The 27,505-nt window shown below is 58.3% G+C and overlaps 9 protein-coding genes across 13 annotated transcripts; all 9 read left to right on the top strand.

The window, feature by feature from the left end:
• Positions 1–145: 145 nt before the first annotated feature.
• Positions 146–2,371, top strand: ABB37_06636 (hypothetical protein; the record flags this gene model as incomplete). The annotated part of the gene is made up of 1 exon (XM_015804965.1): positions 146–2,371. Exon 1 carries the CDS (start codon positions 443–445, stop codon positions 2,369–2,371), a length of 1,929 nt encoding a protein of 642 aa, XP_015656258.1. The 5' UTR covers positions 146–442.
• A 442-nt stretch (positions 2,372–2,813) lies between these two features.
• On the top strand, positions 2,814–4,188 carry ABB37_06635 (hypothetical protein; the record flags this gene model as incomplete). The annotated part of the gene is made up of 1 exon (XM_015804964.1): positions 2,814–4,188. Exon 1 carries the CDS (start codon positions 3,031–3,033, stop codon positions 4,186–4,188), a length of 1,158 nt encoding a protein of 385 aa, XP_015656257.1. The 5' UTR covers positions 2,814–3,030.
• Positions 4,189–4,857: 669 nt separating this feature from the next.
• ABB37_06634 (hypothetical protein) lies at positions 4,858–8,087 on the top strand (the record flags this gene model as incomplete). Its single annotated transcript, XM_015804963.1, has 1 exon — positions 4,858–8,087. Exon 1 carries the CDS (start codon positions 5,244–5,246, stop codon positions 8,085–8,087), a length of 2,844 nt encoding a protein of 947 aa, XP_015656256.1. The 5' UTR covers positions 4,858–5,243.
• A 916-nt stretch (positions 8,088–9,003) lies between these two features.
• ABB37_06633 (putative tubulin tyrosine ligase) lies at positions 9,004–12,215 on the top strand (the record flags this gene model as incomplete). Its single annotated transcript, XM_015804962.1, has 1 exon — positions 9,004–12,215. The coding sequence occupies exon 1, from the start codon at positions 9,453–9,455 to the stop codon at positions 12,213–12,215; it is 2,763 nt and encodes a 920-aa protein (XP_015656255.1). The 5' UTR covers positions 9,004–9,452.
• Positions 12,216–12,756: 541 nt separating this feature from the next.
• On the top strand, positions 12,757–15,106 carry ABB37_06632 (hypothetical protein; the record flags this gene model as incomplete). Of its 2 annotated transcripts, none has more annotated exons than XM_015804961.1 (1): positions 12,757–15,106. In XM_015804961.1, the coding sequence occupies exon 1, from the start codon at positions 13,766–13,768 to the stop codon at positions 15,104–15,106; it is 1,341 nt and encodes a 446-aa protein (XP_015656254.1). In that variant the 5' UTR covers positions 12,757–13,765. The 2 variants fall into 2 exon arrangements, with proteins under 2 accessions (XP_015656254.1, XP_015656253.1); XM_015804960.1 differs by having other exon boundaries at positions 12,761–15,106.
• A 795-nt stretch (positions 15,107–15,901) lies between these two features.
• Positions 15,902–17,050, top strand: ABB37_06631 (hypothetical protein; the record flags this gene model as incomplete). The annotated part of the gene is made up of 1 exon (XM_015804959.1): positions 15,902–17,050. The coding sequence occupies one exon, from the start codon at positions 15,902–15,904 to the stop codon at positions 17,048–17,050; it is 1,149 nt and encodes a 382-aa protein (XP_015656252.1).
• A 536-nt stretch (positions 17,051–17,586) lies between these two features.
• ABB37_06630 (hypothetical protein) lies at positions 17,587–18,629 on the top strand (the record flags this gene model as incomplete). 3 transcript variants are annotated; one of them, XM_015804958.1, is made up of 1 exon in its annotated part: positions 17,587–18,629. In XM_015804958.1, the coding sequence occupies exon 1, from the start codon at positions 17,778–17,780 to the stop codon at positions 18,627–18,629; it is 852 nt and encodes a 283-aa protein (XP_015656251.1). In that variant the 5' UTR covers positions 17,587–17,777. The 3 variants fall into 3 exon arrangements, with proteins under 3 accessions (XP_015656251.1, XP_015656250.1, XP_015656249.1); XM_015804957.1 differs by having other exon boundaries at positions 17,589–18,629; XM_015804956.1 differs by having other exon boundaries at positions 17,627–18,629.
• Positions 18,630–19,150: 521 nt separating this feature from the next.
• ABB37_06629 (putative mitochondrial KREPB8 (KREPB8)) lies at positions 19,151–20,572 on the top strand (the record flags this gene model as incomplete). Of its 2 annotated transcripts, none has more annotated exons than XM_015804955.1 (1): positions 19,151–20,572. In XM_015804955.1, the coding sequence occupies exon 1, from the start codon at positions 19,286–19,288 to the stop codon at positions 20,570–20,572; it is 1,287 nt and encodes a 428-aa protein (XP_015656248.1). In that variant the 5' UTR covers positions 19,151–19,285. The 2 variants fall into 2 exon arrangements, with proteins under 2 accessions (XP_015656248.1, XP_015656247.1); XM_015804954.1 differs by having other exon boundaries at positions 19,154–20,572.
• Positions 20,573–21,308: 736 nt separating this feature from the next.
• Positions 21,309–27,113, top strand: ABB37_06628 (hypothetical protein; the record flags this gene model as incomplete). The annotated part of the gene is made up of 1 exon (XM_015804953.1): positions 21,309–27,113. Exon 1 carries the CDS (start codon positions 22,977–22,979, stop codon positions 27,111–27,113), a length of 4,137 nt encoding a protein of 1,378 aa, XP_015656246.1. The 5' UTR covers positions 21,309–22,976.
• Positions 27,114–27,505: the final 392 nt, after the last annotated feature.

Below are 27,505 nucleotides of genomic sequence, written 5' to 3'. Positions count from 1 at the left end.
TGTGGCTGGTGAGCGTCGTCTGCAGCGTCGCTGCTAATTCAAACAGAAGAAAGGTGGAAACATGCTGGCGTTTTCGCGCTCCCTCTCTCCGTGTTTATCGCCTCCGTACTTGCGTGCTTCCTATTTCGCCTTCTCTTCCTGTGTAGTTCGGCGCCTTCGAAGTAAGTTAGCGAGACAAAAAAAGGCGCATTCAGTTGGTATCCCGTGGTCATCACAGTGAGGTCAACGCACTGTCGTGGCCCCTCACCGCAGTTAAAGTTCCCTAGGGAATCCTACATCGTACAGCACCATCGCCGTACCCGCACACACCAAACCTAACTCACAAACAGCCGACAACAACATGCGGTGTGCTACTAGTTTTTCTCGCCGTGCGCGTCTCTCCTGCGGCAGACGGTGCAGCGCTGTGCCTGCCACCGCCACCGCCTCCGTGTCATCGCATCTTATGCCGGCACGGCATCCCGCGTTACGTGGGCACGTTGGGCACGGGGCAGCGGTGGTGGTGGTCGGTGCGCTGCGTGTGACGCGTCTTCTCCTGCGTGAACGTCGAACGCTTTCATCTTCGGAAATCGTCGAAGTCAGCCTGCATGCGCAAGAGCTCTCGAGAGACGCGCACGGTTCCTCGTCGTTGGAGCTAAACCTATTGGAGGACCCGACGGCGGGCCTGGCCAGCGGCCCCGCGGAGGAGCTTTCCCCGACCGAGCTAGAGACGCGCGTGCGGGTGCTCGTCTCCAGTTACGCCCCGTCGATCTACCGGCTGCTCTACACCCCTTTCATCGACGTGGTGGGGGTGCTGGTCCGGGAGAAGCTCGTGCCTGAGGGCGAGGATGCGAAGCGGACAACGACGATGACGACCAGCACGAGTACTACAACGGCCTCCCCAACACCGAGCACTTCGCCAGCGTCGAGTGGAGCCAGCGCTTCCAGTTTTGGCGGTGGAGTGGGAGTCATCGCCACGGCCGCGGCATCGCCTCCTGATCTCGTGCGCAGCGCGACGGTCTCCACGAGCTACCGCCCGGTTCGGCCGGAGGAAATGATGTCGCGCTGGTTTACCGACGGCGCGGCGACGCTGAAGCACCCGCATGAGACCGCCGAGGCGATGGGCAAACGGCGGTGGACACACTTCTGCCGTGCGTTGGAGGCCTACTGGGCGGAGATGGAGGCGGTGATGCCTCTCACCCGTGTTGTGCGCCACCACCACCTCCGCGAGGACCTCTACGTCCCGCTGCTTCGACAGCTCGCGATGGAGCTGGCTGACCCAACAAAGCGCACGGCGGCGGTGACGACGCTGCCGGGGTTTATTTTGAGTTTGGCGAATGGCCGTGCACCGCGCTCGCTGGGCCTGCCGGAGCGCGACGTCGACCGCATTCGCCTTGTCTCGAGCCTCTTTATGGGCGTGGCGCAGGAGGCCGGCGACACCGATCTCGCCTACCTGGCCCTGCAGCTGCTCCGTGCAAACAACATGGAGACGCCGTTCGCGGCGCAGAAGCAGCTGACCAACGTCTTCGCGGCGGCATCGCGGATTGAGACGGACTGGCAGATGCGTGGGGCTAGTCTTCTCGTGGGGTGCTACCGCAAGTGGCTCGAGTACTTCCGCGAGGTGCAACTCGATAATAAAGCGTCGTTGGAGCAGCTGGCGGCGGTGGAGGCAAGTGTGGGAAAGACGGGCGACACCGCGCAGGAGGCGGAAACACCGAATGGCGAAGAGAAACAGGTCGCACCCTCTTCCTCTTCCGCTGCCGCAGTGAAGAGGATGAAGAGCAAAGCGGGCGGCAATCACCCCGGCAGTGCAAAGCCCCAAGGAACAGGGACAACACGTGGGGAGGAAGTGAAGGCAGAGAAGGAGGAGTCAGCGGAGCAGTACCGCTACTTCACCAGCCGCCGTCAAGATGATATTACCCGCATCACCGCACTGGAAGAAAACATCGAGGCGGCGGTGCGTGGGCGAGCGGCGGAGCTGCAGGGCCTGCGCGTGCGTCGACGGAAACATCGCAGCGGAGGCCAAGAAAAGGTGGCGCCAGTGGATTCCACGGACACGGTGCGCACGAACACCCCATTACATGGGGACGAGGACCCGCCGCGGAGTTCGCAAGAAACAACAGAGGCGGTCGAAGAATACACAGGGGAGGACGCCGAAGATGCGCACGGCAGCGCCGAGAAATCAGGCGCATCATCGTCCGCGAAGGAGAAGGGCGCGGATGCACGCCGCCCACTCACAACTGCGTCACCGCACCGACGCCGCCAACTCGATGCCACGGAGGAGCGCCGCGGTGGAACGGCGACCAGCGTAAAGAGGTCGAGAAAATCTGCAGGTGCCAAGAAAGGCACGAAGGCTTTCGAGGCGGCGGCGGACGAGAGCATCTTGAGTTTTTAGCATCTCTTTCTGCCTTTGCTTTGTTTTTGGGCTCTCCGACGTCTGAAGGATGAAAGACGACAGTTGCAGCTTGGAGGATATCTCCGTTCGGCAAGGCTATTTAAAAAACACGTAATCGCTGTTCACATAATCACATTTTCAAGGTACCTTTTTCTTCTTGAAAGTAAAATGTCGTACCTTCAGCAGCACAACAAATAAAACCGCCGTAGTTTGGCGGATGCAGCGGGTGCACCTTGAGGGAGCTTCTGCAAACGCGGTTCATTGCCAGAGGATCAGGGAGACGATTCGGTGCCGCCAACCCATGTCGTGTGAGCCCCTTTTCTCGTGTTTTTTCTTTTAAATGCTGTCATGAGGGACTGTACTTTTCTTCTTGTGATGTTTTCAATCCGTCACGCGACGTGTCTTCCTCCTTCATCCCCGTTCTCACCAAATGAAATGAGAAGAGCCGAGAAAATAATCAAAGTGCAGATTGGCCAGGGGGTGAAGCGGCACCTCGCGATACTTCTTCATCGCTGCGTCAGCTGCCGGACGCTCTCACACTTCGGCTGGATCGAATTCGATCCCTCTTTTTCCTTGGTGTGCGCTGACGCTTCACCGCTACACCTTTCTTTCTCCCAAGGATAATTTGAAAGTGGGCAACCAAACAGCGACAGCAGTTAATGCTCTACGCAATGGCTCCTCCGAGCTTCACGCGCTTCATGCTGCGGCGTGTGCTCTGTACGACGCTCTTCTTCATTACCCTTCTCGTGGTCGTCTCCACGGCGACCTCGGTGTACTACGTGGTGCGCATCAACACCACCGAGAAGCACCAGAGAGCACGGGCACTGAAGTCAGCGCAGGCAGGAAAAGCAAATGCAGAAGACGATGGCGCGTTAACGCATCTTTACGAGGCCTCCGAGCGTGCTCATGCAGCAGCAGCAACAGCAGCAGAGTCACCACATCAGCCTGCGGAACGCGCCACCCGTGCCGTGCACGGGGAGTTAGCCGGTCGGCTGCGCAGCCCCTCCACACCGCGCTACGAGGAGCCATATAAGGTTTTGGCGGTGAATGCACCTCTGTCAAGACAGGCCGTGCGCAACCCAACGTTCTCGGCGACCATCCCGCTGTGGGAGAACGTGGAAACGACAGGAGAGGAAACGCAAGGAATGGACGAGCACGCGGTGTCGCGCGTACGCGTACCCGCACGTCAGCGCTACGTGTTAGCTGGCCTTGAGGCGGGTAAGCACTACATGCTGCGCCTGAGTTTTCTCGGGTCCCCGAGTGTGACCTTCGAGATGCTGCTCTATCAAGTCCCGCGGTCACAGCTGGACACTGCGCGACATAAGGCGGAAGCGACCGCTGTGGAGGAAGCGAAAGAAGGGGAGGACTCACGCCATCGGCCGCGTGTGCCAAACTGGTCCACCGTGCCGCAGGACACGGAGTTACGCGTATTTGCGATGAGCGCCACGAGTGCGCAAGAGTTTGATGAGGAAGAGGAGGATATCTGGCTAGAGGAGGCAGCGGAGGAGGACGACGTGGGCGATGTGGCAGGCGCCGGTGTGACTCGTGTGCCGCTGCACACGTCGAAAGCCTCGACGGGCCGCTACGTGCCGGTGGTGGAGGTGCGCCCGCGGGCTCTCTCCATCCCGATCGACGCCGCACGGCTGCCGGTGGTGCGCTTTAACATCGCCGTGGAGCCGCTGAGCTCGTCGTTTCTGCCGCAGGTGGCGGTCCCCCTTATCGCGTACGGGGCGTGGGTGACGGTTTTCATCGGGTACCTGTGCATCTACACCTTTGTGAGCAGCGGCGTTGCCGGGGGCAGGCCGCACGACGAGTGAGAAGGGGCGCTTTCATTGGTGCTTGCCGAAAGCGAGAAAGAAAGAGAAAGCCCAAATAAGATCACGAATAACGCGGTTCTTATCCTCTTGCGTGTTGTTGGGTTTTTTTTTTTGTATACGCGGCTGCCTTTGCGGACTCGCCGGGCTTCTTTTTTCTCCCTTTTCTGTTGTCCCCCACAGACGACACAAGTGCTTCACATCTGCTTTCATCACTGCTCTACCTGTGCTCCCTACTCCTTCCCCTTGGAAGGTTGCAGCCGACAATGCGTCGAAAGGAATATGAAGCAATGAAAATACCAATAATTTTGGGTTTCAAAAGAAAAAAAAAAGACCTCTACGCCGTTAGATACACCGCCCAACACGTCGGCCTTGTAGGCGCGCGTGCTTCTCTATTGCGTTGATAGGACGCGGATGTCGCGGGAGTTCTGCTCGGCTCCGTATTCTTTCTTTCTCTTTTCCTTTTTTGATAGTTTACGTTGCCGATGCGCATCAGCAGTCATAAGACAACACCCACTCAAGGCAACCACACAAAAGAGACGAAACATACACGTGCTCGCTTCTCCGCTGTCGCCACCGTGGTCCTGCGACAACCACTTTTGTGGTTTCTCCTCTACTGCTTCCTTTATATTTCCTTTCTCCATCCTTTTTTCCTTGTTCTTGGCGCTTGCAGTGAGTTCGATCCGTGCTGAGGTGTTCACTGCTGCTTCTCTCTTCGCTATCGAACCTGTCTTGTCTATCCCCTTTGACCGCGTCGATCCTGCGGCGAGTACGAAAAACAAAAACAACAACACCGTTGTGACGCGGAGGTCGTTTCGTGGTGGGGGTAGGGCAAGGGATCCAGCACCGGGTCTCGCAGGATTTACGCACACATACATAAATAGCTAATAGGAGGTTTCAGCGTTGGGCCGCTCGTGTGTGTGACGCGATAGGAAATCGGCTGTTGTCGCTGTCTCTGGGTGTTCACAAAAAACCCTCCCAATTCAATAAAGCGGATTATTTTCTGTTTAACCGCCTTCCCACAATACCTTAAAAGAAAGAGAGGGAAAGCTTGAAGAATGGGGCTTTTAGGCCTGCGCAAGTTCATTGACTCGTGCTGGTGTACGCGGCTGCTGCCGGTGCCGGTGAGCGACACAGAGGCGCAGGCCGAAGCACTCCGCCGCCTGCGCGTGGAGGGCTACCGCGATGTGGTGGGCGACGAGGACGACGAGGGCGATGGAAATGGGGAGGCAAGCGGTGCGCAGGGCGTGTACGTGTCGGGCAGCGGCCGTGGCAGCGAGCGCAAAGGCACCGGCCAACACGGCTTAACCTCCTCCACGCACGCCATCGGCACCACCGCGACGCCCGTCGTGGATCACGTGCTGGTGGATATGAACTGCATTGTTCACGCGTGCTTCCACCACCAGAGCTCGGAGAACAAGACCAAGAAGCAGCTCATCCAAGAGGTGCTGGAGCGTCTGCGGGTGCTGCTGACTGAGGTGGTGGTCCCCCGCCAGTCGCTGAGTCTTTGCTTTGACGGACCAGCGCCCATCGCGAAGCTGCAAACGCAACGGCTGCGACGGCGCAGGGTGGGACTGCTGGACACGGGTGGCCTCCAGCAGCTCAACACGCTCGCCATCACGGCCGGCTCTCTCTTCATGATTGAGCTGGAGAACGCGATTGCCGCGCAGTTTAAGCTGAACCACGGCCGCGGCTTTCTGCGGCGCCTGTGCCCGGTGTACTTGTACGGGACGACCGTAATGGGCGAGGGCGAGGCGAAGATATCCCGTGCACTGGCGTTTCTCGCCTACGGGCCCATCGCTAAGACGGACACCAACGCGGAAGGCGGTGGCGATGCAGGCGGTGATGGAAATCGCGCCCATCGTTATCGCGGTGGTGGAGGTGGAGGCGGTAATTACAGTCATAAGTTTCGATCGAATCACACCGCGGCCTCCTCTGCTGCGGCTTCCACCGGTCACCACGCTGCCCCTACCAACTATCCCCACTACTGCCCTGACGATTCGATCGTGGTGTTGGGCAACGATATCGATCTCGTTCTCACGTGCCTCGGCGCCACCGCGTACCACAACCTGAGCATCGTCAGCCCGTCATCTCTGCAGCTCATTCGTGTCTCGGACATCATCTACCGGTGGCTGAAGACGACCTCCGCTACGCGCGGCGATGCCCCCTTCTCCCCCGCCCAGCTCCCCTCTATTCGGATTGACTTCACATATTTGTTCTTGCTGAACGGCGGTGATCACTACGTCGGCGCTGGCGAGGTGGCGATGTCGCTCTGGAAGCGCTACCGCAGTGTTCGGGCCACCTATCCCTACAGCACCCTCGTCTCACCCAACATGGATGCCATTGACGTGGACTTCTTGGCCGACGTTGTCGAGGCCTCCGAGTACACGGGCTCCTCCAGCGTGGAGGTGGGCGTGCACCTGCTGCAGTCCGCGCTGTGGTCGCTTTACACCGTCGTCACGGGTGTCTGCCCCGACTACAACTACGTGCCGGAGACGGAGGCGCCGCTGCTGTGCCATCTGCGGGCGGCGGCGGCGCACTGCCAGCGCACGAACCGCGGCATTCGCCTGACGAGCTTCGACCTCAAGTCGCAGCCTCTCACGCCGCTGGAGACCTACGTGGCGCTCATGCCGACGGAGGCGACGCTGCCCAAGAGTGTGGCGGCCGGCCTGCGCAGCAAGCCGGCCTACCAGTCCATCTTGAAGACCCTCGAGACGAGCAACGATACAGCGATGATCGCCCAGGCCGCAAAGGACGCGGTGGAAGTCTCAGACCCGTTTCTCACGACGAGTGAGCGGTACTTACGCCACTTCACGTCCCCGGTGCAGCTGAACGTCGTGCCGCCGCGTCGACGCCTCAGCCGGCACGAGCAGCACCGCATGCTGGCGACGCAGGGCCGCATCCAGGTGGAGGATCCGGTCCCGGTCGTGCAGCCCATTGCCATGGCGGAGGAGGTGCCGTACATGGATGTGTCCTACCCTGCACACACGTCCTTTCTCGATTTCTACTGCCCCTTCGACGCCCGCATCAACGCCGAGGAGGAGGCGGAGGGGACACAGGAGAGTGAGGAGCACCAATACAACGGCAGCGCGGTCACCAGAGCCACCGCTACCACCGTGCAAGGACGCGTCGTCTCCACCCGGCCGTCGCTGCACGCCACTGCGGTCACCGCCGGTGCAGCGCACTTTCAGCCCAACAACTCGAAGGCGAACACCGCTGCCGACAACGGCGGCGCCGTGCACAAACGCGTCTACCTCTACCAGGAGGAAGCCGCACAGCAGCGGCACGAGCGAGAGCGGCAGAGCGCCGCCTCAAAGCTGCAGCGCGCTCTTGCTGTCACAACGAATATCCTCCAGCGAGGACAGCACTTCACCGCGGCGCAGGAGCGGCAGATGCGACGCAAGTTGGAGCGTCTTCAGCAGGCCGAGACGACCGAGATGCGGTCCCGACTGGCGAAAGAGGATCGTCACCACGCCGTGCGAGGTGGCGACGACGCCGACGACCTGGAGGCTGAGCTGCGACGCTTTCTGGGTGAACACGCCTCGTCTACCGATGTGCAATCGCTGCTGGCAGCGGCGCCAGCGCCAGCGGGGACCGCGAAGAAGGGGAGGAAAGGGCTGGCGGTAAAGGCAGCAGTGGGGCAGCTCGTGAAGAAGAGCACGGCGAGCAGGAAGTCGCCGGACGCGGGCCGCACCGCGCACACGGCGGCCGGCGCTGCGGCGACGAGGAAGCCAAAGCGCAAGCGAGGTGATTCGACGCGGATGCGCGACGCGGAAGGACACGACACCGTCCTGTCTATCACAGGAGACGTTTCTTCTGGACTGCGATGGGAGGATCGTGAGCGGGGCGCCGAGAGTGGCTCGAACGAGCGGCCGCTGAAGAAACAGAAGAGGAAACGTTAAGACAAAAACAGGCGCAGCGTTGTGATAGGGGTTCGCCAAGCTGCTCCTTTATAAGGTTCATAAGCAGTGTGCTTTCGGGACATCAAGGCGGTAAGAGTGGAGGAAGAATAGGGATGGCACTGCTGCGGAGCGTGCTGTGCTGGCTGAAGAGGGAAAACGATTGGTGACTGCGTGTATGTTGATGGATGGCGAGGACGGTATGGTAAATAATAATCTTAAGTTGGCTTGGCGGGCTTTTTCCTTTCTTTCTGCCTGCAAGTGAATGGAGTGACTACTTGTAGTTACATCCGTGTGTGTGTGTGTGTGGGCACGACTCGGAGTTGTCGGTGGGGTCTCGCGCACATCCGCTTCCAATCTGTTCTATTGCTGTTCGTGATGCTATATAGATGCGCTCTACTCCCTCTTCTTTTTGATTCTTTGTTGGTGTTTAATTATGGGGTTTTTTTTTCTCGGAGATAACATAGAAACGTGATACGTGTCGTGCTCTCCGGCAGCTACGACGGATCTTTTCTTCTACGGCTAAGGTATGGACGCCGAATATAATAATACGCACTTTGTCGGCAAAGCCGCACGACGACAAGCTGTTGTTTTTACTGCTCCTCCCCGGGGAACCGCAACCACAGCGGAGGGAGTGATTGAAAGCAGTGCTCGTCAACGAATGACTTGGTGCACGGGTGCTTTCAAGGAAGACAATTGCTCTGCCTTCCTTTTTCTTTTCTGCGGCTTGATGAGGGAAGTTGAGAGGCGCTTCCTGCGTCATTCAAGAAAAGCTTGCAGTGCTACTTCGTCTTTCACCACGAATCATATCTTGGGTGATGGACGCCCAAGGAGGCGTGAAGGAACCTTTCACTTTTCTTCCTCGCCTCGTCTCCCTCTCATGCGGCTCCTTCTCCGTTCGTGCCGCTGCTGCTATGAAGAAGAAACGCGGTGTTTTTGTTTCTGTTTCTTTTTCGCCTTTGAGCGACGTCTCGTCTCTTCTTCCGAGCGTGCAGCCGAGCACGAACTGCGGTGTGCAAACCCCCCTCAAAAGAACCCCTCCAAAACACACACAACACAAATCTCCCACAAAAATTTCACGACGATTCCTTTCTGCAAAGGAAAATAGAAAATAAATTGTTCGTTGTGAGCGCCGCGGCGGACGAGCTGCGGCATCTTCGCACTTTGGCCGCTTTACAAGTATCTCCTGTTTTTGGCTTTCGCTGCCGTTTTATTTTTATCTCCTTGCTTCTGCATCTTCCGTTTTGCTGGTACGTACGCGTGTGCGTGTGCAGCACCCGCTGTGGCGGTCCCTTTCACATTTCCTTACACACCGTCAAAGGCGAGACCGCAAGCATCATCTTGTTTTAGCCCCCACCCCTCCTTCCAATGGACAGTACAACCGCACTTCTTAGCGAACGCACAACGCCAAGCCCAATGCGCACCACCGATGAGTCAGCTGGAAAGCCGCGCACTTCACTTCAGCGATCAACGACACCGGTCAGGACAAAGAAGAACGCACCGACGAAGCTGACAGCAGCTACGATGGCGGTTGCTGAGGCGGCTGGAGAGCGCGCCAACACGGCCGCGCCGTCTCCCACAAAAGGCAAACGAAGGAAGGTGGCGAAGTCTGCGTCCGCGGGTCCGCCGGGCGGCCCCAAAGCGGCACCGGCTCCATCGTCGCCCCCGCCGCCATCGCCGCTGTCTTCGCAAGAAAGAAGGGCGGAGGCGGGCACGCCAAGTGCACCCCCAAAGCAAGTAAAACAGCTGCCATTCGAAAAGGGCAGTGAGACGCCGACGAAGACCGCGGTGGGGACGGGGGGGACCTTCGCGGAGACGCGCCGTTCGCTGCCTCCTGAAGACGCCGACAACGCGAGCACCGATGACTTGGATAACACCAGCACGTCCAGCGTGTCGGACAACTTCTCCGACGGCGGCATCCGCAGTGGATCGGTGCGTCGTGCGCCGGAGCTGGTCACCTCGCTTGCCGGGAAGCGACACACCAAGATTGTGATGAGCCCCCCCAGTGCGCCGAACAACGGCGGCGTACTCGGCAGTCTCGGCGGCCCTACGGGTAGCAGCGGCACGCTGAACGGCCGGGCCGTCGGTGCAAGCGGGCGTCGTGGTGGTCCCTCTGGTGCCCTCGGCAGTGTGAGCAGCGGTGGGGCAAATGGCCATCACCACTACGATACCACGCTGCGCTACCGCACCGACTTGGACAAGCAGGTGATTCACTTTATGTTTGAGCGCTACGAACAGGAGCAGCTCTGTCCCACCGTCTCTTACCTCTCCACGAATGCAGGGGAAGGCGTGCAGGGCGGCGGGGGGAGTGAGGAGTCGCCAGGAGAGTCGAGCCACGGCATCCCCGTCAATAGTAGCGGCAATGAGAACAGGAATAATGCTGGTACTGCAAAAGCGTCGCTTCCGCTGTCCTCCGCCACCTCCTCACCATCCCCACCACCACAACAGCCGCCGCCACCGCCATCATCATCTTCGTGTTCGTATGGTCTTCCTTCCGGTGCACCGCCACGCCCACGCCGCATTGCAGTGGAGGAAGTTTTTGTTCCGTCCAACGGTGAGGGCGACGACCGCAACATCGGCCTCGGCGACTGGCACTTCTTCTGGATGCACGTCGGCCGCGTGCGACACACCATCTGCTCCAGCGACTTCCGCTGGCAAGATCACCAGATCATTAACCACTTCCCCGATCACGCCGAGCTGACGCGCAAGGACCTGATGTACAGGAACATCAAGCGGTACCTGCGCGAGAATCAGGCGAACAGCTACGCACGTCTGACGCTGCAGACGGCCACGGACTGGGTGTCGGCCGCCGCCAACGCCGCCTCCGCCTCTGTTGCGGTGGCGACGGGAGGCGGTGAAAGCGGTGCCATGGTCTCTCCCACCGCCGCCGCCCTTGCTGGTGCGGCCACCCCGCCTCCCCTGAGCAGCGGAGCCGCTCTCCGCACCAAAGCCTTCTGCTTCGCGGACAGCGTGCCCATCACGTACAACATACCCAATGACATGAGCATGTTCAAGGAGGAGTGCCAGAAGCAGCGCGGCACGCAGTGGATTGTGAAGCCCACCTCGCGCTCGCAGGGCAAGGGAATTTTTATCATCGACGACGTCCGCGCGCTGCAGCGGTGGGTCAAGGAAAAGAAAGAGACGGAGAACATGGCTTCTTTTATGGCGACGGGGCCGGCGAACCGCGCGTCGTGGGTGGCGCCGTCGGCGCTGCAGATACAACGTGCCGCGCAGCAGACGCAGCTGGAGGCGGCGGTGGCGGCGATCAACGCAGCGCGTTCGCCGGCCAGCCCACGGTCGCCGAACACCACCACAGCAGCAGCAGCAGCAGTAGCAACAGCCACCGCCACAACCACGAACGGTAACGGTGGTCCCTCAAACCCCCCGGCAACGTCATCTGCACCTGTGGCCGCAGGTGCCAATAGTAGTACTAATACTAATAACAATAGTAGCAGCAACGGCACCGGCGCCGGTGGTTTAGGTGGCTACATTGTGAGCCGCTACATCTCCAACCCACTGCTGATTGGAGGAAAGAAGTTTGATCTGCGTCTCTACGTGCTTGTCACGTCGTACAAGCCGCTGGTGGCCTACCTGCACGAGGACGGATTTGCGCGGTTCTGCGCGACGCGCTACAACGGCCGCAGCCTGGCCCAGGAAGACCTCGGCTCGCACCTGACGAATGTTGCGCTGCAGAAGGGCGATGAGCACTACAACACCTCCCACGGCGGGAAATGGTCGTTTCAGAACCTCTTTCTCTATGTGCAGAGTCGCTGCGGCCCGTACGCGGCGGAGGGGATGATGAAGAACATTCAGTTCCTGATCTACCACTCGCTGAAGGCGGTGGAGCCGGTGATGTTCAACGACAAGCACTCCTTTGAGCTGTACGGCTACGATATTCTGATTGACGATCAAATTAACCCGCATCTTATCGAGGTTAACGCATCACCCTCCATGTCCACCACCACGGTGTCCGACCGGCTGTTGAAGGAGCAGGTACTGACAGATACTCTGAAGATCCTTTTCCCTCCTGGCTTCCCAATGAACAGCAAGGCGATGCCGTACTGGGAGTACCGCCTGCGCACCGACCTCACCACGAAGCAGCAGACCGGCTTCAAACTGCTACAGTTTTGAGGATCTCACCAAGGAGAGAAAGGCAGCAAAGAGAGATGCTGTGCAGCTGCCCTGCTTGTTCAAGCTACCTTCACTCGTCAACAAAAAAATAAACAAGTAGATGATCATATTATTATTATTTTGCCACAGAAGCAACCAAACAAAATCAACTAGGTGTACCTCCTCTTTCTCTTTTTCTCTTTTACGAGATGAACAAAGAAGAGATGTTTTGCTGCGTGTTTGATGTGCAATACGGCCGGTGAATGGACATCTCCATCACCTCAGTTGTGTCGTTCACCTCATGCAGCGACGAGAGGGGCATTTCAGTAAGGAAGCGTGTGCGAGTACACCCCGTGCATCGCTCACTTCATGTGCCCAAGCGCACAACAGCGGCGCATGCGCGTGCCCCCCCAAAAAAAAACCGCTTGCGACTTGGACCCATGAGAAGCTATGCCTGTTCCTCTCTACTCAGTTTTTTTCCCTTCGTCTTCTTCTTTTTCTTCCCCCCTTTTTCTGCTCTTTAATCAACCGCTATTATTGCTATTATTATTGTTGTTTTCCAGCAAGAGAGAAACACCTGTAGCTGACACGTTCCGTCGCCACACAGTACAGCTGTGTCTGTCGTCCAAGTGCGGTTGCGCTGAGCGTTTGGTGTTCCTCCGCGTAGAGCTGTTCTCTCTCGTCTCCGCTCTCTTTCTCTCTCAGTGATTAAAGAAAAAAGTTCCTCATTTCGTTGTGACGAGTACACGCAGCTAAGTCGCCCCATCAAAAACGAATAATAAAAGGATTTATCGACACTTAAGCTGAAGCACAGAGCCCGCATCCTCTAGTGGACTAGTGTCTAGGAATTGCATAGTAGTGTTATCGTAGAAGTCGTCAAAAGACCAGCATTCATATCTATCTATATATATGTATTTGCTCATATTTAGCAACAACAACAAAAACCCTTTATAAGCTCTATTTTTCTCTTCTACATAAGTACGCGGCGTACCAGGTACCAGTGCTTTATATACACACATATATATAAATACACATACATACATATAATATATATATTGCACGTGTCATACGCACTTTGCGTATCGAACTCCGTTACGTCGACGGCACACGAGTGGGGCTTTATTGAAAACGTTACTCTTCTCTTCTCTTCTTTGCGTTTCTTCTCCGTCCTCTCCCCCCCTCTCTCTGTCGCCGTCTTTCCCATTCTGCGAGCTTTTTCTTTTCTGACTTTTACTTTGATTTCGTGCAGGCGACAAACAACTTTTTTTTCTTCTTACACTCGCGGCTAAATTCATCTTTCTCTTCTGTGTTGGGCAGGCACCGTGGCGTCGCGTCGCTGGCACATTTACGCCGCTCCTTCTGAGCCGGTTTCTTATTTTCATTTTATATCTTCTGCTCCCCATCTTGAGTCGTATGACGAGTACTGTAGGTGTTATAGAGTCTTCTTTGTTTTTCTCTTGATAACGCTTCTTGTTGAGAACATGCGGAGCACAGCAGTCGTTCGTGCGGTGTGTGCTTCGTCGCGGACGTGTCGTGAGTGGCTCAACTCGAAGAGTGCGTACACACATCGTATGGACAACGTGGTCCAACTTGCTGTGCCTACGGCGCACCGCGGCACTGCCCCTCGCTGGCACCGCACACTGGCCCTGCATGCGGCGAAGGACGCACATGTTGGGCGAGTGCACTGCACTCCCCGACGCACCTTATTTAGAGGCTGGAAAGCGGTCGATGTACGCACGGAGGACGCCGCCAGTGCGGCTGACACGCGTACCGACGCCGTGTCGCATGCGCAAGCGGGGGAGATGAGGGACGGTGCTGCCGCTGCTACGCGAAATGAAATCACCCAGCTACGCCAACAAATCGTGGATTTGAAAGAGGCCCTCGAAGCGAGTCAGGAGACGGTGAAGCAGCTCCTGGTGCTGACCTCTGCGCAGAAAGCGTCAGGCGATGTGGCTGCCGCCGCTGCTTCTGCCGCTGCTGCCGTACCGTGCGGCACGCCAGGCCGTCCCTGTGGCCCGTGCGGCTATCCGGCGGAGGCGGCAAAGAGTGCGCGTGGTGCGTGCTACGTGGTGCGTACCAGCGAAGAGCTCGTCGATGCGCTGCGGGGGCGTGGCAGCGAACACGCCTCCCGCACGATTCTGCTCGATGGAAAACTCTTTCTGCTGGACATGTATGGGAAGGTTGAGGTGGATCAGGCCCGCGTGTCCGTCGTGGGCAACAACGCGACGGTGATTGGGCACATCTCGGTGAGGGGCCGCGGTGCGGTGCTGGCGGCCTCGGACGTTTTCTTTCTCTGCCCCTACGACATACAGCTGCGCCTCTCGGGGGCAAGCAGTGGCGGCGGCACCACCACCACCGTCAATGCAACAGGACGGAAGGAGGGAGAGAACTATGCGAACCTGACGCCGGTGATCGGCGCCACCGCGGGTGCCGGGGTCCACCTTGACCGCTGCGTCTTGAGCAACGGCCGCGATGGCGTCTACCTGGGCATGGGCAGCCACTGCACGTTGAAGCGGGTGCGGATCGTCAACTGCATTCGAGGCCTGTACGAGGGCGTCGGCTGCCGCACCTCGATGGTCGATGCGTGCGCCTTCCAATCGAATCGGTACGACATGGTGCTGCTCGGCCCCGGCGGTGCGGAGCGGGCGCGGCGGCTCTTCCAGAAGATTTCACCGTCGAACGCGTACGGAGAAAACTTCACCGCGTCGTTCTCGCCTGACGCGGCCGTGGCGGACGTGCTGGCGCCGGACGTGACGGCCGCGTCTGCGATTGCACTGCAGCAGAACAAGGCGCAGGTGGTGCTGCAGCACAACCCCATTACGGATATTTACGAGGATTGCTGGGTGGACGGGCAGCAGGTGCAGCTGTCGGAGGTCGATGCGACGGCGGGGCTGAGTGATCCGGTCTTCTAGATTTCCCCTGGCTCCTCTTCCTTCTTTATCTTTGTTTCTATTATTGCTTTACAGTGTGCCGCTGTGCAATCGAAAGAAATACATGGCCAAGCCCTACCATTCTTCTTGATTTCTGTGCCTGTGGTGCGTATGAGGGAGCTGCACTGCCAGAGACGCAGAGCAGCGTGTGTTGTCTGGCGTGCTTGAACAGTGACCTGGTGCGACTCTTTCTTCATTCCTGTTATTTTGTGGTCTCGTTCGCGTCCACATGCGCGAAAGCGCCAACCCGCTTTCTTTCTCGTTCAAAGCGATTATTTTTGAAAGCAAAACAATAGAAGTGTGCTTTCCTTTTATCGCCATCTTCCTGTGCTTCCGCCAACTTTTCGCCGTCTCCCTCCGTCAATGGCTTTCAATGTCTTATTTTTTTTCCCCTTTACTTCGCTGAGAGATCTGTCGCAGCGCATTACAGAAGCGAACTTCATTAACTTCCTCGCTGAAACGAAAATCCAGCGGAAAGCAGCTTTCCACACTCCCCGCTTAGAAAAAAAAAAGAATACTCCATTGAGTAATACACTGAAACACACATCGAGAGAGAGAGAGACAATCAGCTCCTCGTTCTCCGTACGCCCCTTCCTTCTGACGTTTCGCCTCCTCACAGCGTAGATGTCCGGCAGCATCGTTGAAGTGCGTGGGACGGCAGCGCCGCCTTCCTGTGACAAGGCAGTCGCGCCGTCCCCTACCAGCGCCCCCGCACCGTGCTGCCCAAAGCGTTGCCGAGATGGCGCGAAGAGCGACCTCTCCTTCACGCCCTTTCGAATGGCGGAGAAGAAGTACAAGCTGTACGAGCTGTCGCGGCGTGAGGCACGACGCCAGCCGACGCTGCCGGAGACGGACATGACAGACGTCGTCGATCTGCGCCACCTCGATCACAACACGGAAGCCAACACCCGCATGATCCACAAAGTGGTGGTGCCCGCGCTGCGTCCCCGCAACGAAAGCGTCTCCCCGCACGCAGAAACAAATGCCCGATGCCGTGCAACGGCGGGATCGTCTCTGAATCGAGGCAGTTTCAGCGCCGATGACAGAGCGAGCGATGATGTCGTGTGCTACACCTTTGCCGGCGTCCCCGGCCTCCTGCTCTTTCCCGGGGTGCTGAACGCGGAGGAGCAGCAACGGTGGTGCAAAGAGTCCATTTTGGAATTTGGAGACTCTGCCGTGCATCCGAATATCATCAGCACTCACGCCAAGACTCCACACACGACGACGTGCTACCAGCCCCCGATGCGGTGGGCAACGCTCGGCTACAACTACGAGTGGACAAACAAGGTCTACCACCGCGACCGCTTTTCGCCTTTTCCGGCCTCTCTGCGTCGGCGCATGTGCGACCTTGTGAGCCTTGTGGCTCAGGTGAAGCAGGACGGTTTCTGCTGCGCGTACCCCGAGGTGTACGAGCCGCAAACCGCCATCGTGAACTACTACCCTGTGGGATCCATGATGATGTGCCACCAAGACATCAGCGAAGAGACGCTGGAGCAGCCGCTGATGAGTCTCTCGCTGGGCTGCTCGGCGATTTTTCTAATGGGGACGCAGTCTCGCGAGGACGCCCCGTACGCGTTTATGCTGCGCAGCGGGGACATGGCTGCGTTTACGGGCCCCTCTCGCACCGCCTTCCACTCCACACCGCGTATATTGGATGACTGCCCTTCGTACTTGACGTTGTCGGACGAGGAGATGACGCAGGTGGAGAAGCAGCGATACCAACAACACGCGTACTTTGCGCATCCCACGGCGGATGGCAGCTTCGTGCCGGTGGACAAGACAGTGATGACAGCCGAGGAAAAGGAGCGCTACTGGCGTCTGTGCATGCGTCACATGCGAGTCAACATCAACGCACGGCAGGTGTACGGTGAACGGTGCGAGGCGGTGTTTGGTGGCGCGCCAGTCGGAAGGAATGGGCGGCTTTAGCTGCTCTCTTCTCCTCCTCTTTTGTTTCTTGCACGCGTATCGAGCGAGTTCGCTCGTGATTGAACAACAACAGTAAGAAAGGTGCTCTTGCGCCATCACAAGCACCGGCCGTCGCGACAGCGCATCAATCAGAGAACGACACATACAAGTTTTGCTTCGCGTGACTTTCTTGTTCCTCTTCTTTTTTTTTTGGATTTCCAGTCAAATGGAAGCGCCTACCCTATGAGACTCTATTGAGGAGTGTTCAGCCACTTGAGAGGGCGAAAGGAAAAAGAATCGTTGTTGACGCACTTCTTGGCAGATACTTCTCTCTCCAGCAAGTCCGAAGGGAGAAAATCTGTACTGACCCTCAATCGCAGAAGCAATGCCACGTATCCCAAGCCGTGTTGCGTCTTTCCCCCCTCTCTCTCTCTCCCATAATAGATTTATCTCTCCTTTCTCCTCTTTCGCATGCCTTTTCGTTTCTTCCCACCCTGCCTTGACTTCTCTGCTCGCAACGCCTGTGCTTTGCTTTTTGTTTCTCTTCAAACAATTGAGAGAGCTGTACCGTTGTATTCCGTTTTGTCATTTCTAACAGATCCTATCGACTCGAGTCCGCTGCTTTGATTCGCGTCCTTGGTACGCATCGCTACGTCATAGACGCTCTTATTCTCCTCCTTCAGCGCCGCTCTTTTCTTCATCTTAAACTTCTTCGTTTCCATTTTCCACCTTTCACCGCCGTGCAACCATGTTTCTCGAGATTCTTGTCGACCCGATGGTGATCTTCTGCGTGTCGTGCATCCTGACTCCCCTCGTCATGGTGCGCGACACCCTCACGCCGGAGATGGTGACGGCGTACTTCTCAGAGCCGAGCATGGCCGCCTCGCTCGCCGCTGTGCCCCTTGCGTGGATCATCGGTGCAATGTGGCGCTCGCAGGTGCGCAAGTCGGTGCAGAAGCGCAAGGCCTATCAGGAGGAACACATAAACCAGATGGAGCCCTACGAAATGGTGAACTACGACGCGATGGTGGCCCCGCTCACGTACGGGGAGCGCACGCGTGCGCGATGGTACCTGCTGAACGGCATTATTATTCACATTTTCATGGATGGCTGCATCGGTGTGTTCAAAACGAATAAAATGATGGCAGACAACTACGCGAAGCTCGACAAGCGCTACGGCGACCCCCTCGGCGACTTCAACGGCTCGGCGGTCCATGTGGTGTCGCTGATGGAGCTTTTTGTGAAAGGTCCGCTGTGTGTGGTGCTGTACTGGGCCTTCAAAGTACGCCACCCGATGCGCGATGCGCTGGAGTTCTTTACGTGCGTGACGCAGGTGTATGGCACGATTGTCTACCTGGGGCAGGAGGCGATCAGTGGCGCGCCGAACCTGGATGTGGACTACGAGCTGAGCTTCTCGCCGCACTACCTCTTCTACTTCTGGTTCGCCGTCATCTTTGGCTGCGTGCTTTACCTGATTGTACCGGCGGTGCTGGGCTACCGCAGCTACGTGCGGCTGTGCCACCAAGCAACCTTCTACCTGCGTCATCATTACAACGGCGTGAATCGCCACGGTCGTCGCAGCCACGTCGTCCCGCACTGATGCGCACTGGATCCTGCAGCTTTTCTTTTTTCTGTAATAATCGTGTTGCGTCGTATCGCAGAAGAACGCACGCCGGTATTTGTTTTCCTTTTTTGAGTATTTTGGCTGCATCTGTTCTTCGACGGGTCACGTTGAGCCTAATCGCACGCGTGCGAATACTGTCAAATGAGAACAAACGCAGGTGCCCCTCCCCCCCCCCCCCACCACCCACACCCACACGCCACAGTGAGCGACAGCTTTGTCGATGGGCGAGTTTGCTGTCGATCGTGATGTGGACCACTGGAGATGCGCTGCGCAGGCGGTAACGCCAATGGTGTTCGTCTCGTTCGCTATGCACCGTCTGGGGGCGCCCTTCAAATTGGGTCTGCCCGACTGCTTCCTTTATGAAGTACTCCTCCCTCCCGCGTATGCACCAACGCACTCTTCTGTCCTTCTTGACGCATCTCCTTCACTTTCACTTTACCTTTTCTCCCCTCCCTTCTTTCCGGTTCTCCCCACACACGTGCAAAACGTCTTCAACAGCAGCAGCAACAACAACAAAAACTGCGGCAAGCGGATGCGGTGAGTCGTGTCACACAGCTGAAAGTGAAGGGAAAAGAAACATAATAATAATAGTAGAGGAAAACGCCGCTTTTTGGTTGTGCCGCGGCCCCGGCATGCGCACGACCTTCCGCTGCGCTGCACCGCAGCTGACGCGAGCGGAGAAGAAGTTGACACCGCTCCGGCGGATGATGATGGAGGCAATCGTTTTGAGCCCAACGAGCACGGCAGCAGGCACGGCGGCGCGGGATTCCGGCATTGCGGCCAAAGGGTGCTCCACCGAGTGCACCTCGGTCTTCGCGACGCCGCCGTGCGAGATCTTCGAGGGCAACAACAAGCAGGCCTGGATTGATCTTCGCCAAGGCTACTGTCACCTCTGCCAGGAGCCGATCGGCACGAATGCGGGGACGCACATCGGCGAACGGGACCACACGAACATGCAGTTTTTCTTGCTCCTCTACACGGCCTACCCTCGAAGAGACTGCATGGCGGAGGCGCTGGCTGCTGGTACGGCGGGGGAAAGGGCGGGGTTGCTATCATCCGATATGCTGAGGGGCGAACCGCCGCAGGGGCACGCTGATCCATCGGGCGCCGCTCCCGCTGCCGCGTCGTCGTCCTCTTCCGCTTCTGCACCGCGTGCGACTACTGCATCCGCAGAGCCCTTCGACACGTCCGCCGTGGCATCTCTGTTTACAGAAAGCGGTCGCTGCTGCGGCAGTCGCGCATCGCCACCCACCTTTGTCTCGCGGCTTGCAAAACACGACGCCGCTCTCTGGAGGGCTGACGACGTATTGCACGGCATTGCCGCCCTCAGCCCGTCGCTGCGCCGCTTTGCGACGGACCACCGCACCACCGATCAGCTTCACACCATGGACGACGCCACCCGTCGCACAGAGCTCGAGGCACTCCTCTTTTACCTCACCCACCCGCCGCACCAAGCACTGCCGCACGTGCTGCAGGGCACGAGTGCGTACGGTTTCTCGCACAGCGGGGAGCGGATGTTGAAGTACGAGATGACGCGCCTCATTTCGCAGGTTTTCCCGCCCTTGTCGGCTGGCATGATGACCAACTTTACGCAGAAGTGCTGGGGGCGAACGAATGAGGAGCGGCTCTACGATGCCTTGCGTCTGCAGCGCATAAAGACGTACTACGGCTGGGGCCCGTACGCGAGTAAAGAAAAGAAAGGTTTCTTTATCCGCCAGCTCATCTATGAGCTGATGCTGTCCGAGGTGCGGCCGGAGCTGTCAGAGACGGGGAAGCTGCTCGCTGCGCAGGCGGTGCGTCGCATGGCCTTCGAGCTGGTCTTTCTCTTGTCGATGGATTACATGCACCGGGTGCAGCGTGTGCATGAGTTGATGGGCCGCCCGACCTTGGAAGAGCTGAGGGCGCTTAATCTTCTGTGATTTGCTTGTCTGTTTCTTTGCTGCCCTTGTGCCGTTGAGTCCCCTCTGTTTGCCAGTAGTCACACACAAACACACGCACACACGTGTTCTCCTCTTCTCTTTTTCTCTTCTGTTTTGGCGTAGGGGGAGGGACTGCGCCGTTGTGCGAGTGCGTGTTTAGCCCGAGAGTGCGCACGACATCGCTTCGCAGGAGTGCGCTGGAGACGCAGCGGAACGAAGCGATGACGGAGCTGCGGAGAACGCTTGTTTTTTGTTTCTGGAGAAGACACAATTGCTGTACATTACGGAAGAGGAAAACGCGCAGAGGAGAAAAAGGAGAAATGGCGCTGGGACTGAGTGCGGTGTGCTCCGCGTATTTTTGCGTGGGCGCGGTTGGAAAGTCTGTCGTTTGCCGAATGCGGGTGGCGTCGATCCTTCGAGGCGGGAGGTCGTCACCGTGGTTGTGTTTCCTCTGCCAAGAGAAGAAGAAAAAGAAGAAGAAGGAAGCAAAGATAAATTCTCTGAATCGTTTCTTCTTTTACACTCTTCATCTTCCGCGCCTGCCTCTCTCTCCTTCTATACACATATAAATACTTATACATATATTTTTATGTTCCTGTGGCGACCTTCACGTTGCATCATCGTCGTCATCGTCCACACATTATTATTATTATTATTATTATTATTATTGTTTCACAAACTCCTCTGTGTTACACAAACAAAAACCCACTAACCTTCTCGTGCTCGTTCCACTCCAGCGAACAACGCGTTCCGTACCAGCGGCATCTGAACACAACAGAAGGTTTTTCTTCTCTTCAACCGGTACATTTATATCTTCGTATTCTATTCTCTTCTGGGCACCTTCGACCACTCACGAATCCTTTTTTGCTTTGTGATACTTTCGCGTATTTCGTTGTTTCCTGCTTTCGCGCTGGTGTGACTGTGTGACTCGTCTTTGCCATCGACGAGATCGTCAATACATCTTCTCTTCCTTCTTTTCCTTTTGTTTTTGCGGTTGGGTGCGTGGTGGACGGTAGAGCTCACGCACACGCACACACGCATACGTCTTCATTAGTGTTGCCGTGCATCTTGTGATTTCGGCGAGCGTTTCACAATTCACTTGACTTGACGGTGTAGCAACTCTCTCTCTCTCTCTATATATATAGCCGCAGGCAGCTGCAGCGAACCCAAACAGCCGACCAAACACACAAAAATTTCTTGAGTCCAGAAGAGCCGCTTGCTTTCTTCTTCCAAGGGATTTTTACTTTCTCGTGTTTCTTTCTGTGGTTTTGAGAATACACACCACTCACGCACCCACCGATAAAGCGGTGCAGCAACGGGGAAAGCAACACACAGGAAGTACGCCTCAAAGATATTTCCTGCCACTTTGGTTTGTCAACGGCGGTGTTGTTGCCGCACCGCCTAAGTCCGCCCCTGTGAGAGCGAGAAGCGCGCCACAGAGTAGTACATTAGATTAGAAAAGGCTCCTCTCCGCAACAGAAGACACAGGAGTCGCCCCTTTGCTTTCTGCGCTCCTTCTTCGCTTCTTACAAGTTTTCCATTTTTTCTCTCTGCGCTATTTCTGCCGGTTGTTTTTGTTTTTCTCCCGTTTCCTTGCTGTCGTTGATATTTCGAATCACCTCCTCCTTCTTCTTCCTCCCCCCCCCCCGCTACTTCCAACGTCGAGCGCGCCGCTTTTTCGGCCTTGCGGTCGTGTACTTAAGTAAAAGCGCTTATAAATATTTTCTAAGCTGCTCTCGCCGCGTGTGTACTCAGCTCGTTGTGTCCGTGCGTGTTCGCCTCGCTGCCCGTTTTCTCTGCCGTGAAAAGCCAAGCTGAAAACGAAGAAGACAACTATAAGAGCTGGAGCAGCAGTGATCTTTCTTTCTACTTCTTTGCGAGAACGGGGGAAGAGGGTGACAGGAGGTGCCAGCTTTCGACCCCACACACACCAACAACAACAAAAGAAAAGCGCATTACGAACTGTTGTACGGGAGGCACGCTTTTGTTTTTGTTTTCCTTCTCGGAAATCGCAGCGGCGGCGACTGCGGCTACTCGAGGAGATTTTGTTTTGTTTCCATTTCATTGTTTCTGCTTTCCTGTTAGACGGAAGGCGGGGCGAGCTGCTGGGCGCGTCATCACTGCTGTCTCAGTTATCGTTGCGAGCGACAACCGTCGTGAGGTGGATTCCGTGTAGACGGATAAGCCAAGAACAACATATATATTTCCATGAAGAGCGGAGATAATAGTAATAAGAGACGCTGACTCGATCGATTCATCGTTATTCATTTTTCTTTTCGCCAGCCCTCCTTTTTCCTCTGCTAGATCGCTGTGTTTCTGTGCACCTTCAGTTTGAGTCTATACACTTATATATATATTCTTTGTTGTACTTCACTGCGTGTGTGTGTCTGTTCGCTGCGTACGAATGCACATCCTTGAGGTCAACCACGGCGGTGGCGAGATCCACCGCCACTTTCTCCTGCCCGGCCAGACCTACACGCTGGGACGCAAGGAGTGCCGCATCTTGCTGCCCGCCGCAGAGCCGTCTATCTCTCGGCACCACGCCACCATCGTCGTCTCGCCCATGCCGCGCTGCAGCGTACTCGACCCGTCTGCCCAGCTCGAAATCAAAATCGAAGACGTTTCGAAGCATGGCACCTTCGTGGACCGTGAGCGAGTCGGCAAGGACAACACCCGCTTCTTGTACCCGGAGGACCGCATCCGATTCGGGCTGCGCGTGACGGCGCGGATCATCCCGATGATGTTGGTGGTCGGCATCTCGCCGGATCTGACCGATGAGGGCTTGGATCTCGTGCTGGACGCTGCCGTGCACATCGGTGCCCTTGTGGTGGAGGACGCGATCCCGGCACCGCAGTACTACTACGAGCGCCACACCAACTGCGTCGGCTTCCTCTACGTAGCGGAGGACAACTTTGTGATGGAGGAGACGATGATGCAGGCGCTGGGCTACGGCTACACCTTGGTGACGCCGGGCTACATCGCCCACCTCGCGAAGGCGCTCGAGGAGAAGGAGACGTTAATGCCGAGCGAGTTCCCCGGGCCGTCGTCGCCGGCGCCCGCCTCAGTCGGACTGCGCGCCGTGCACTACCGCCGGCCCGCCCAGACGTTCTTCTCCGTGAGGGAGTTCCTTTCCATCGGCCGCCCCATCGTGGCGAGTGTCTTTCAGGGTTACACCTTCCTCGTGCTGGACGAGGGCGTCGGGGAGGCCTACAACGACGTACTGCAGCTGTTTGGCGGCAAGGTAGAGGCGCTTGCCCTGGAGGCCGTCCCACAGTGGCGCCTCCAGCACCCGCAGACCGGCGCCTACCCCCTGACCACCTGTGCGTTGCTGGCGGAAGGCCACTTCCGTGCGATTTCGGAGACGGTGATGGAGCGCGGCGGCGGTCGCGGCGACTTCAACACCCGACACGACCTCCCGACGTTCGTCGCGTACCTGAGCCTCTACCGGTACGGGGTGTGCTTAATACCAGAGGAGAACATCCACCTCGCGTTGTACCGCAACGATGGCAAGGAGCTGAATACGAAGAAGACCGCGTGCTACCTGCAGCGGACCAGCGAGGACGTCTTGGCGGACACGACACCGGCATCATCATCATCGCCAACAGCCGTGGCAGCGCCATCAGCACCTACAGCAGAGGTGGTGGTAGCATCAGAGCCGGTTTCCCGCAAGGGCAGTGGCCCGTCTTTAGAAGGGGCAGCAGCGGCGGGTCAACGCTGCATTGGCCCGACGCGCGGTCCGCAGTCTCCTCTCACGGCCCCGCCGGCGTCCTCCAACGTGTCGCATCTGGTCTCCGTGCAGGCCCGCCGCTCACGCGAGAACTCCTTCGGCTCAGCCCCTTCGACCAACAGTGCGGAGGGCACTGATAAGTCATCTGCCGCCGCGGCATTCCTCCCACCTGCCTCTGCGAGTAACGCACCGGTAATTGCCGGGCGCAGCCGCTCTCGCGCGGGCAGTCCCGCAGCGGTCAGCGCCCCGCTGCCTGCAGCAAACGGTGCTCCGTCCTCGCAAGCTTCTGCACAGAAGGACTTAGTCGCCCGGACGGCGGAGACAGCCCAGCCGACGGCGGCTCCTGTGGTTGCTGCTGCTGCTGGGTCGCTTCCTTCTGCCACATCGTCATCACCACCGCGAGCGCTCGATGGGGAGGCGCTAAAAGACAGTGCCGCCGCAGCCGTGCCCCCCCTCAAGCCGGTCAACAGCGGCAGCACCTCCACCGCTCCCTTAGACGCCAACTCCGCTACGATATCACCCGCAGAGACGCCGACGGCGGTCGTGAAGCCGTCGACCACTTCCTCAGCAACACTTGGCTCCACCACCGGGGCAGCGCCTTCCCCGGCCGATCACGCCAATGCAGTCACGTCCTCCTCCTCCCCCACCGCTGCAGAGGAGAACTGCTCGGCCAATCGCGAAGCAGCGCTAACAAGCGATTCGAACGCACCGGCGACGCGCAGCCGTCTTTCCGGGCGGCGGGGCTCGCACCCCTTCAGCCTCGTTCTTCGCCCTCGCTACGACAGCGGCGAGCGCACCAACATCGGCAGCGAGGACGACGAGGGAGAGGCGCAGGGCAGCGAAAGGCGGGCGTCGAGTACGGCGGAGATCAACGGAGGCGGAGGAGAGGAAGAGGCACAGGAGGACGGACCCGCAGCGTCGCCGCCAACGCGTCCCACGACACAGTCCTCTGTCCGCCGTGCAAGTGCGAGTCGGCGGCGCCCCAGCCTCGGCGCACCGCCCTCGCCGGTGAATCAATCACTGAAGAACGAGGAGGTGGTGCGGCCCCGGACCCGGGCGAACTCCAATGCGCAGCAGACCGCCTACACCGCCGCCCTCGTCGCGCAGGGCCGGCGGTCGGTCGGGCAATCAGAGGAGCGCCCCCCACTAGCTCCGTCGGAGGAGGGACAGCACCTCATCTCGATGGAGGAGGCACAACGCCGCAGCAGCGGATCGATGGAGCTGAGCAACCCTAGGATGCCACCGCTGCCGCCGGCCACTGCACCGGCCACCACCACCACTACCACCACTACGTCAGCGACAGCAGGAGCGGCGGCCACGGCGGCGGCGTCGTCTGCGCCATTTTTGCAGCGGGTGCAGCCCAAGACCGCTGGCCACACTGCCCCCACTTTCAATTCCGCTTCCACCGCCCCCATCACGACGGCGACACCGCCTGAGTCAGAGAAGGCCGTGGGCAACAACAGACCAGGCGTGACCCCCACCCACGTCTCGGTGCGGCGTGGCGAGCAGCGACTGACCACCGCCGCTTCTGTCCCGACCCCGCGCCGGAGCGTTGTGCGCGTCAACCCGTCTCTCACCAGCGTCCACGTGGAGCGCTCCGCCTCCCCGCCGCAGAGCTACTCCAAGCTGCGGCGCTACACGACGCCCGAGCGCGATGTGGTGGTGCACGGCGCAGTGCAGGTGGCGAAGTCACCGCCGCGGCAACGGGTAGAGGCGGTGCGCATCACCAACGCGGCCTCGGCGCGGCGCACGTCCGTCCCGCGCGACCGCGAGGCGTCCGTCTCCTTTCACGTCGACCCGGAGGAGGCGCCCACCTCGGCTGTTGCTGCCGGTGGTGATGGCAGCAATGGCAGCATGGGCGACCGTCGCAGCGTGCTGCGTCGTGAGTCAGTCAGCGCCGTCAACCGACCACCGCCGGCGAGTGGGCCGGCGACCCGTCGCGCCTCTTCATCCTTCCAGCGTTCCGACAGCGCGCAGCGGCGAGAGAAGGCGACGCCGCTCCGGCTGGGGACGTCGCGTGTCTCGCAAAGTGTGCCGCGGACAGGGACGAAGGTGTACAGCAGTGTGCAGCGGCAGCGCTCGCTGGAGCCGGCGGCGACGACAGCGGAGGAGGCGGAGACGGGAGTGACCAACGTGAGCGGGCTGCCGAATGCGGGGTCGCCGGCAGCAGCGGCGGCGGCAGCAGCGCAGCGCGGGAGCATCCGCCGTCGTCGTGGCAGCCCCATGCCGGGGAACGGCAGCGGTGCTGGACCCTCCTCGCAGGGCCACGCGATGCCTGGTCAAATCCCCGGCCTGCGTGGCAGCAGCAGCAGCGGCAGCGCTGCTCCCCCTGTTCTCGGCGGCCCGAGCAACGCCGCGAACGAGGCGTACTTCGGCATGAACGATGCGCTGAACACGAACTGCCAGGCTTTCATGAAGGAGTTCATCGACGACTTCATGGGCGAGACGGAGCGGGTGACACGGTCGGTGGTGCGGCAGGCGTACATGGACGCGCCGAGCAAGGAGACGCTAGAGAGCGGCGTCGAGCGGGTTTTAGAGTTTCTGCAGTACCTGAACAGCGCGGAGGCGGATATCCCTAGCATGTACAGCACGAGCAACACCCGCGCGGCGTGCCATCAGGTTCGGCAAAAGTCGCAATACACACTGAGCAAGATCAAGGTGTGCTACAAGATGGTGAACTGCAAGATACCGTCGTCGCTGACACGGGCGCGGACGGCGCTGAGCACGCTTAATGGGGTTTCCACACAGCGGCGGTTGAACTCCGTTGCGGTCGTGCCCGAATCGGGTTCCGTGCGACGACAGAATGCTTCGTGAAGAGCTGGCACATGAGTAACGAGCGGGGAAAAAAACGACGGAAGAACTGTATCCTTTGGCGTTAGCTCTCGTCTCACGTGAGGTTATTCTGGGTACTTTGCGTTGTTGGCGGTGCCTCGAGTTGCTGCTGGTACTTTTATTATATATATGCTCTTTTGGTATTCCTTTATTATTATTTTTTCTACTTTTTCGTTAACTCCTCGATCATCCCCAGCAGGCCAACGGCGTTGTGTGCGGCCTTTCGCGATTTGTTCCTCTCTGCAATCCTCTCTTTTCGCGTGCTGAGTCACACCTTTACTGTATATATGTATCTTCATTGCGGACGTTGCTGCTTCCCCTTATCAATGCGAGTTATGATGGTGGTGGTGGCACCCACGATTGGTGGAGAATTT

Source organism: Leptomonas pyrrhocoris, assembly GCF_001293395.1.
Source record: "Leptomonas pyrrhocoris isolate H10 chromosome Unknown, whole genome shotgun sequence".
NCBI classification, from domain to species: domain Eukaryota; phylum Euglenozoa; class Kinetoplastea; order Trypanosomatida; family Trypanosomatidae; genus Leptomonas; species Leptomonas pyrrhocoris.
This window is presented reverse-complemented; position numbering and strand designations above follow the sequence as displayed.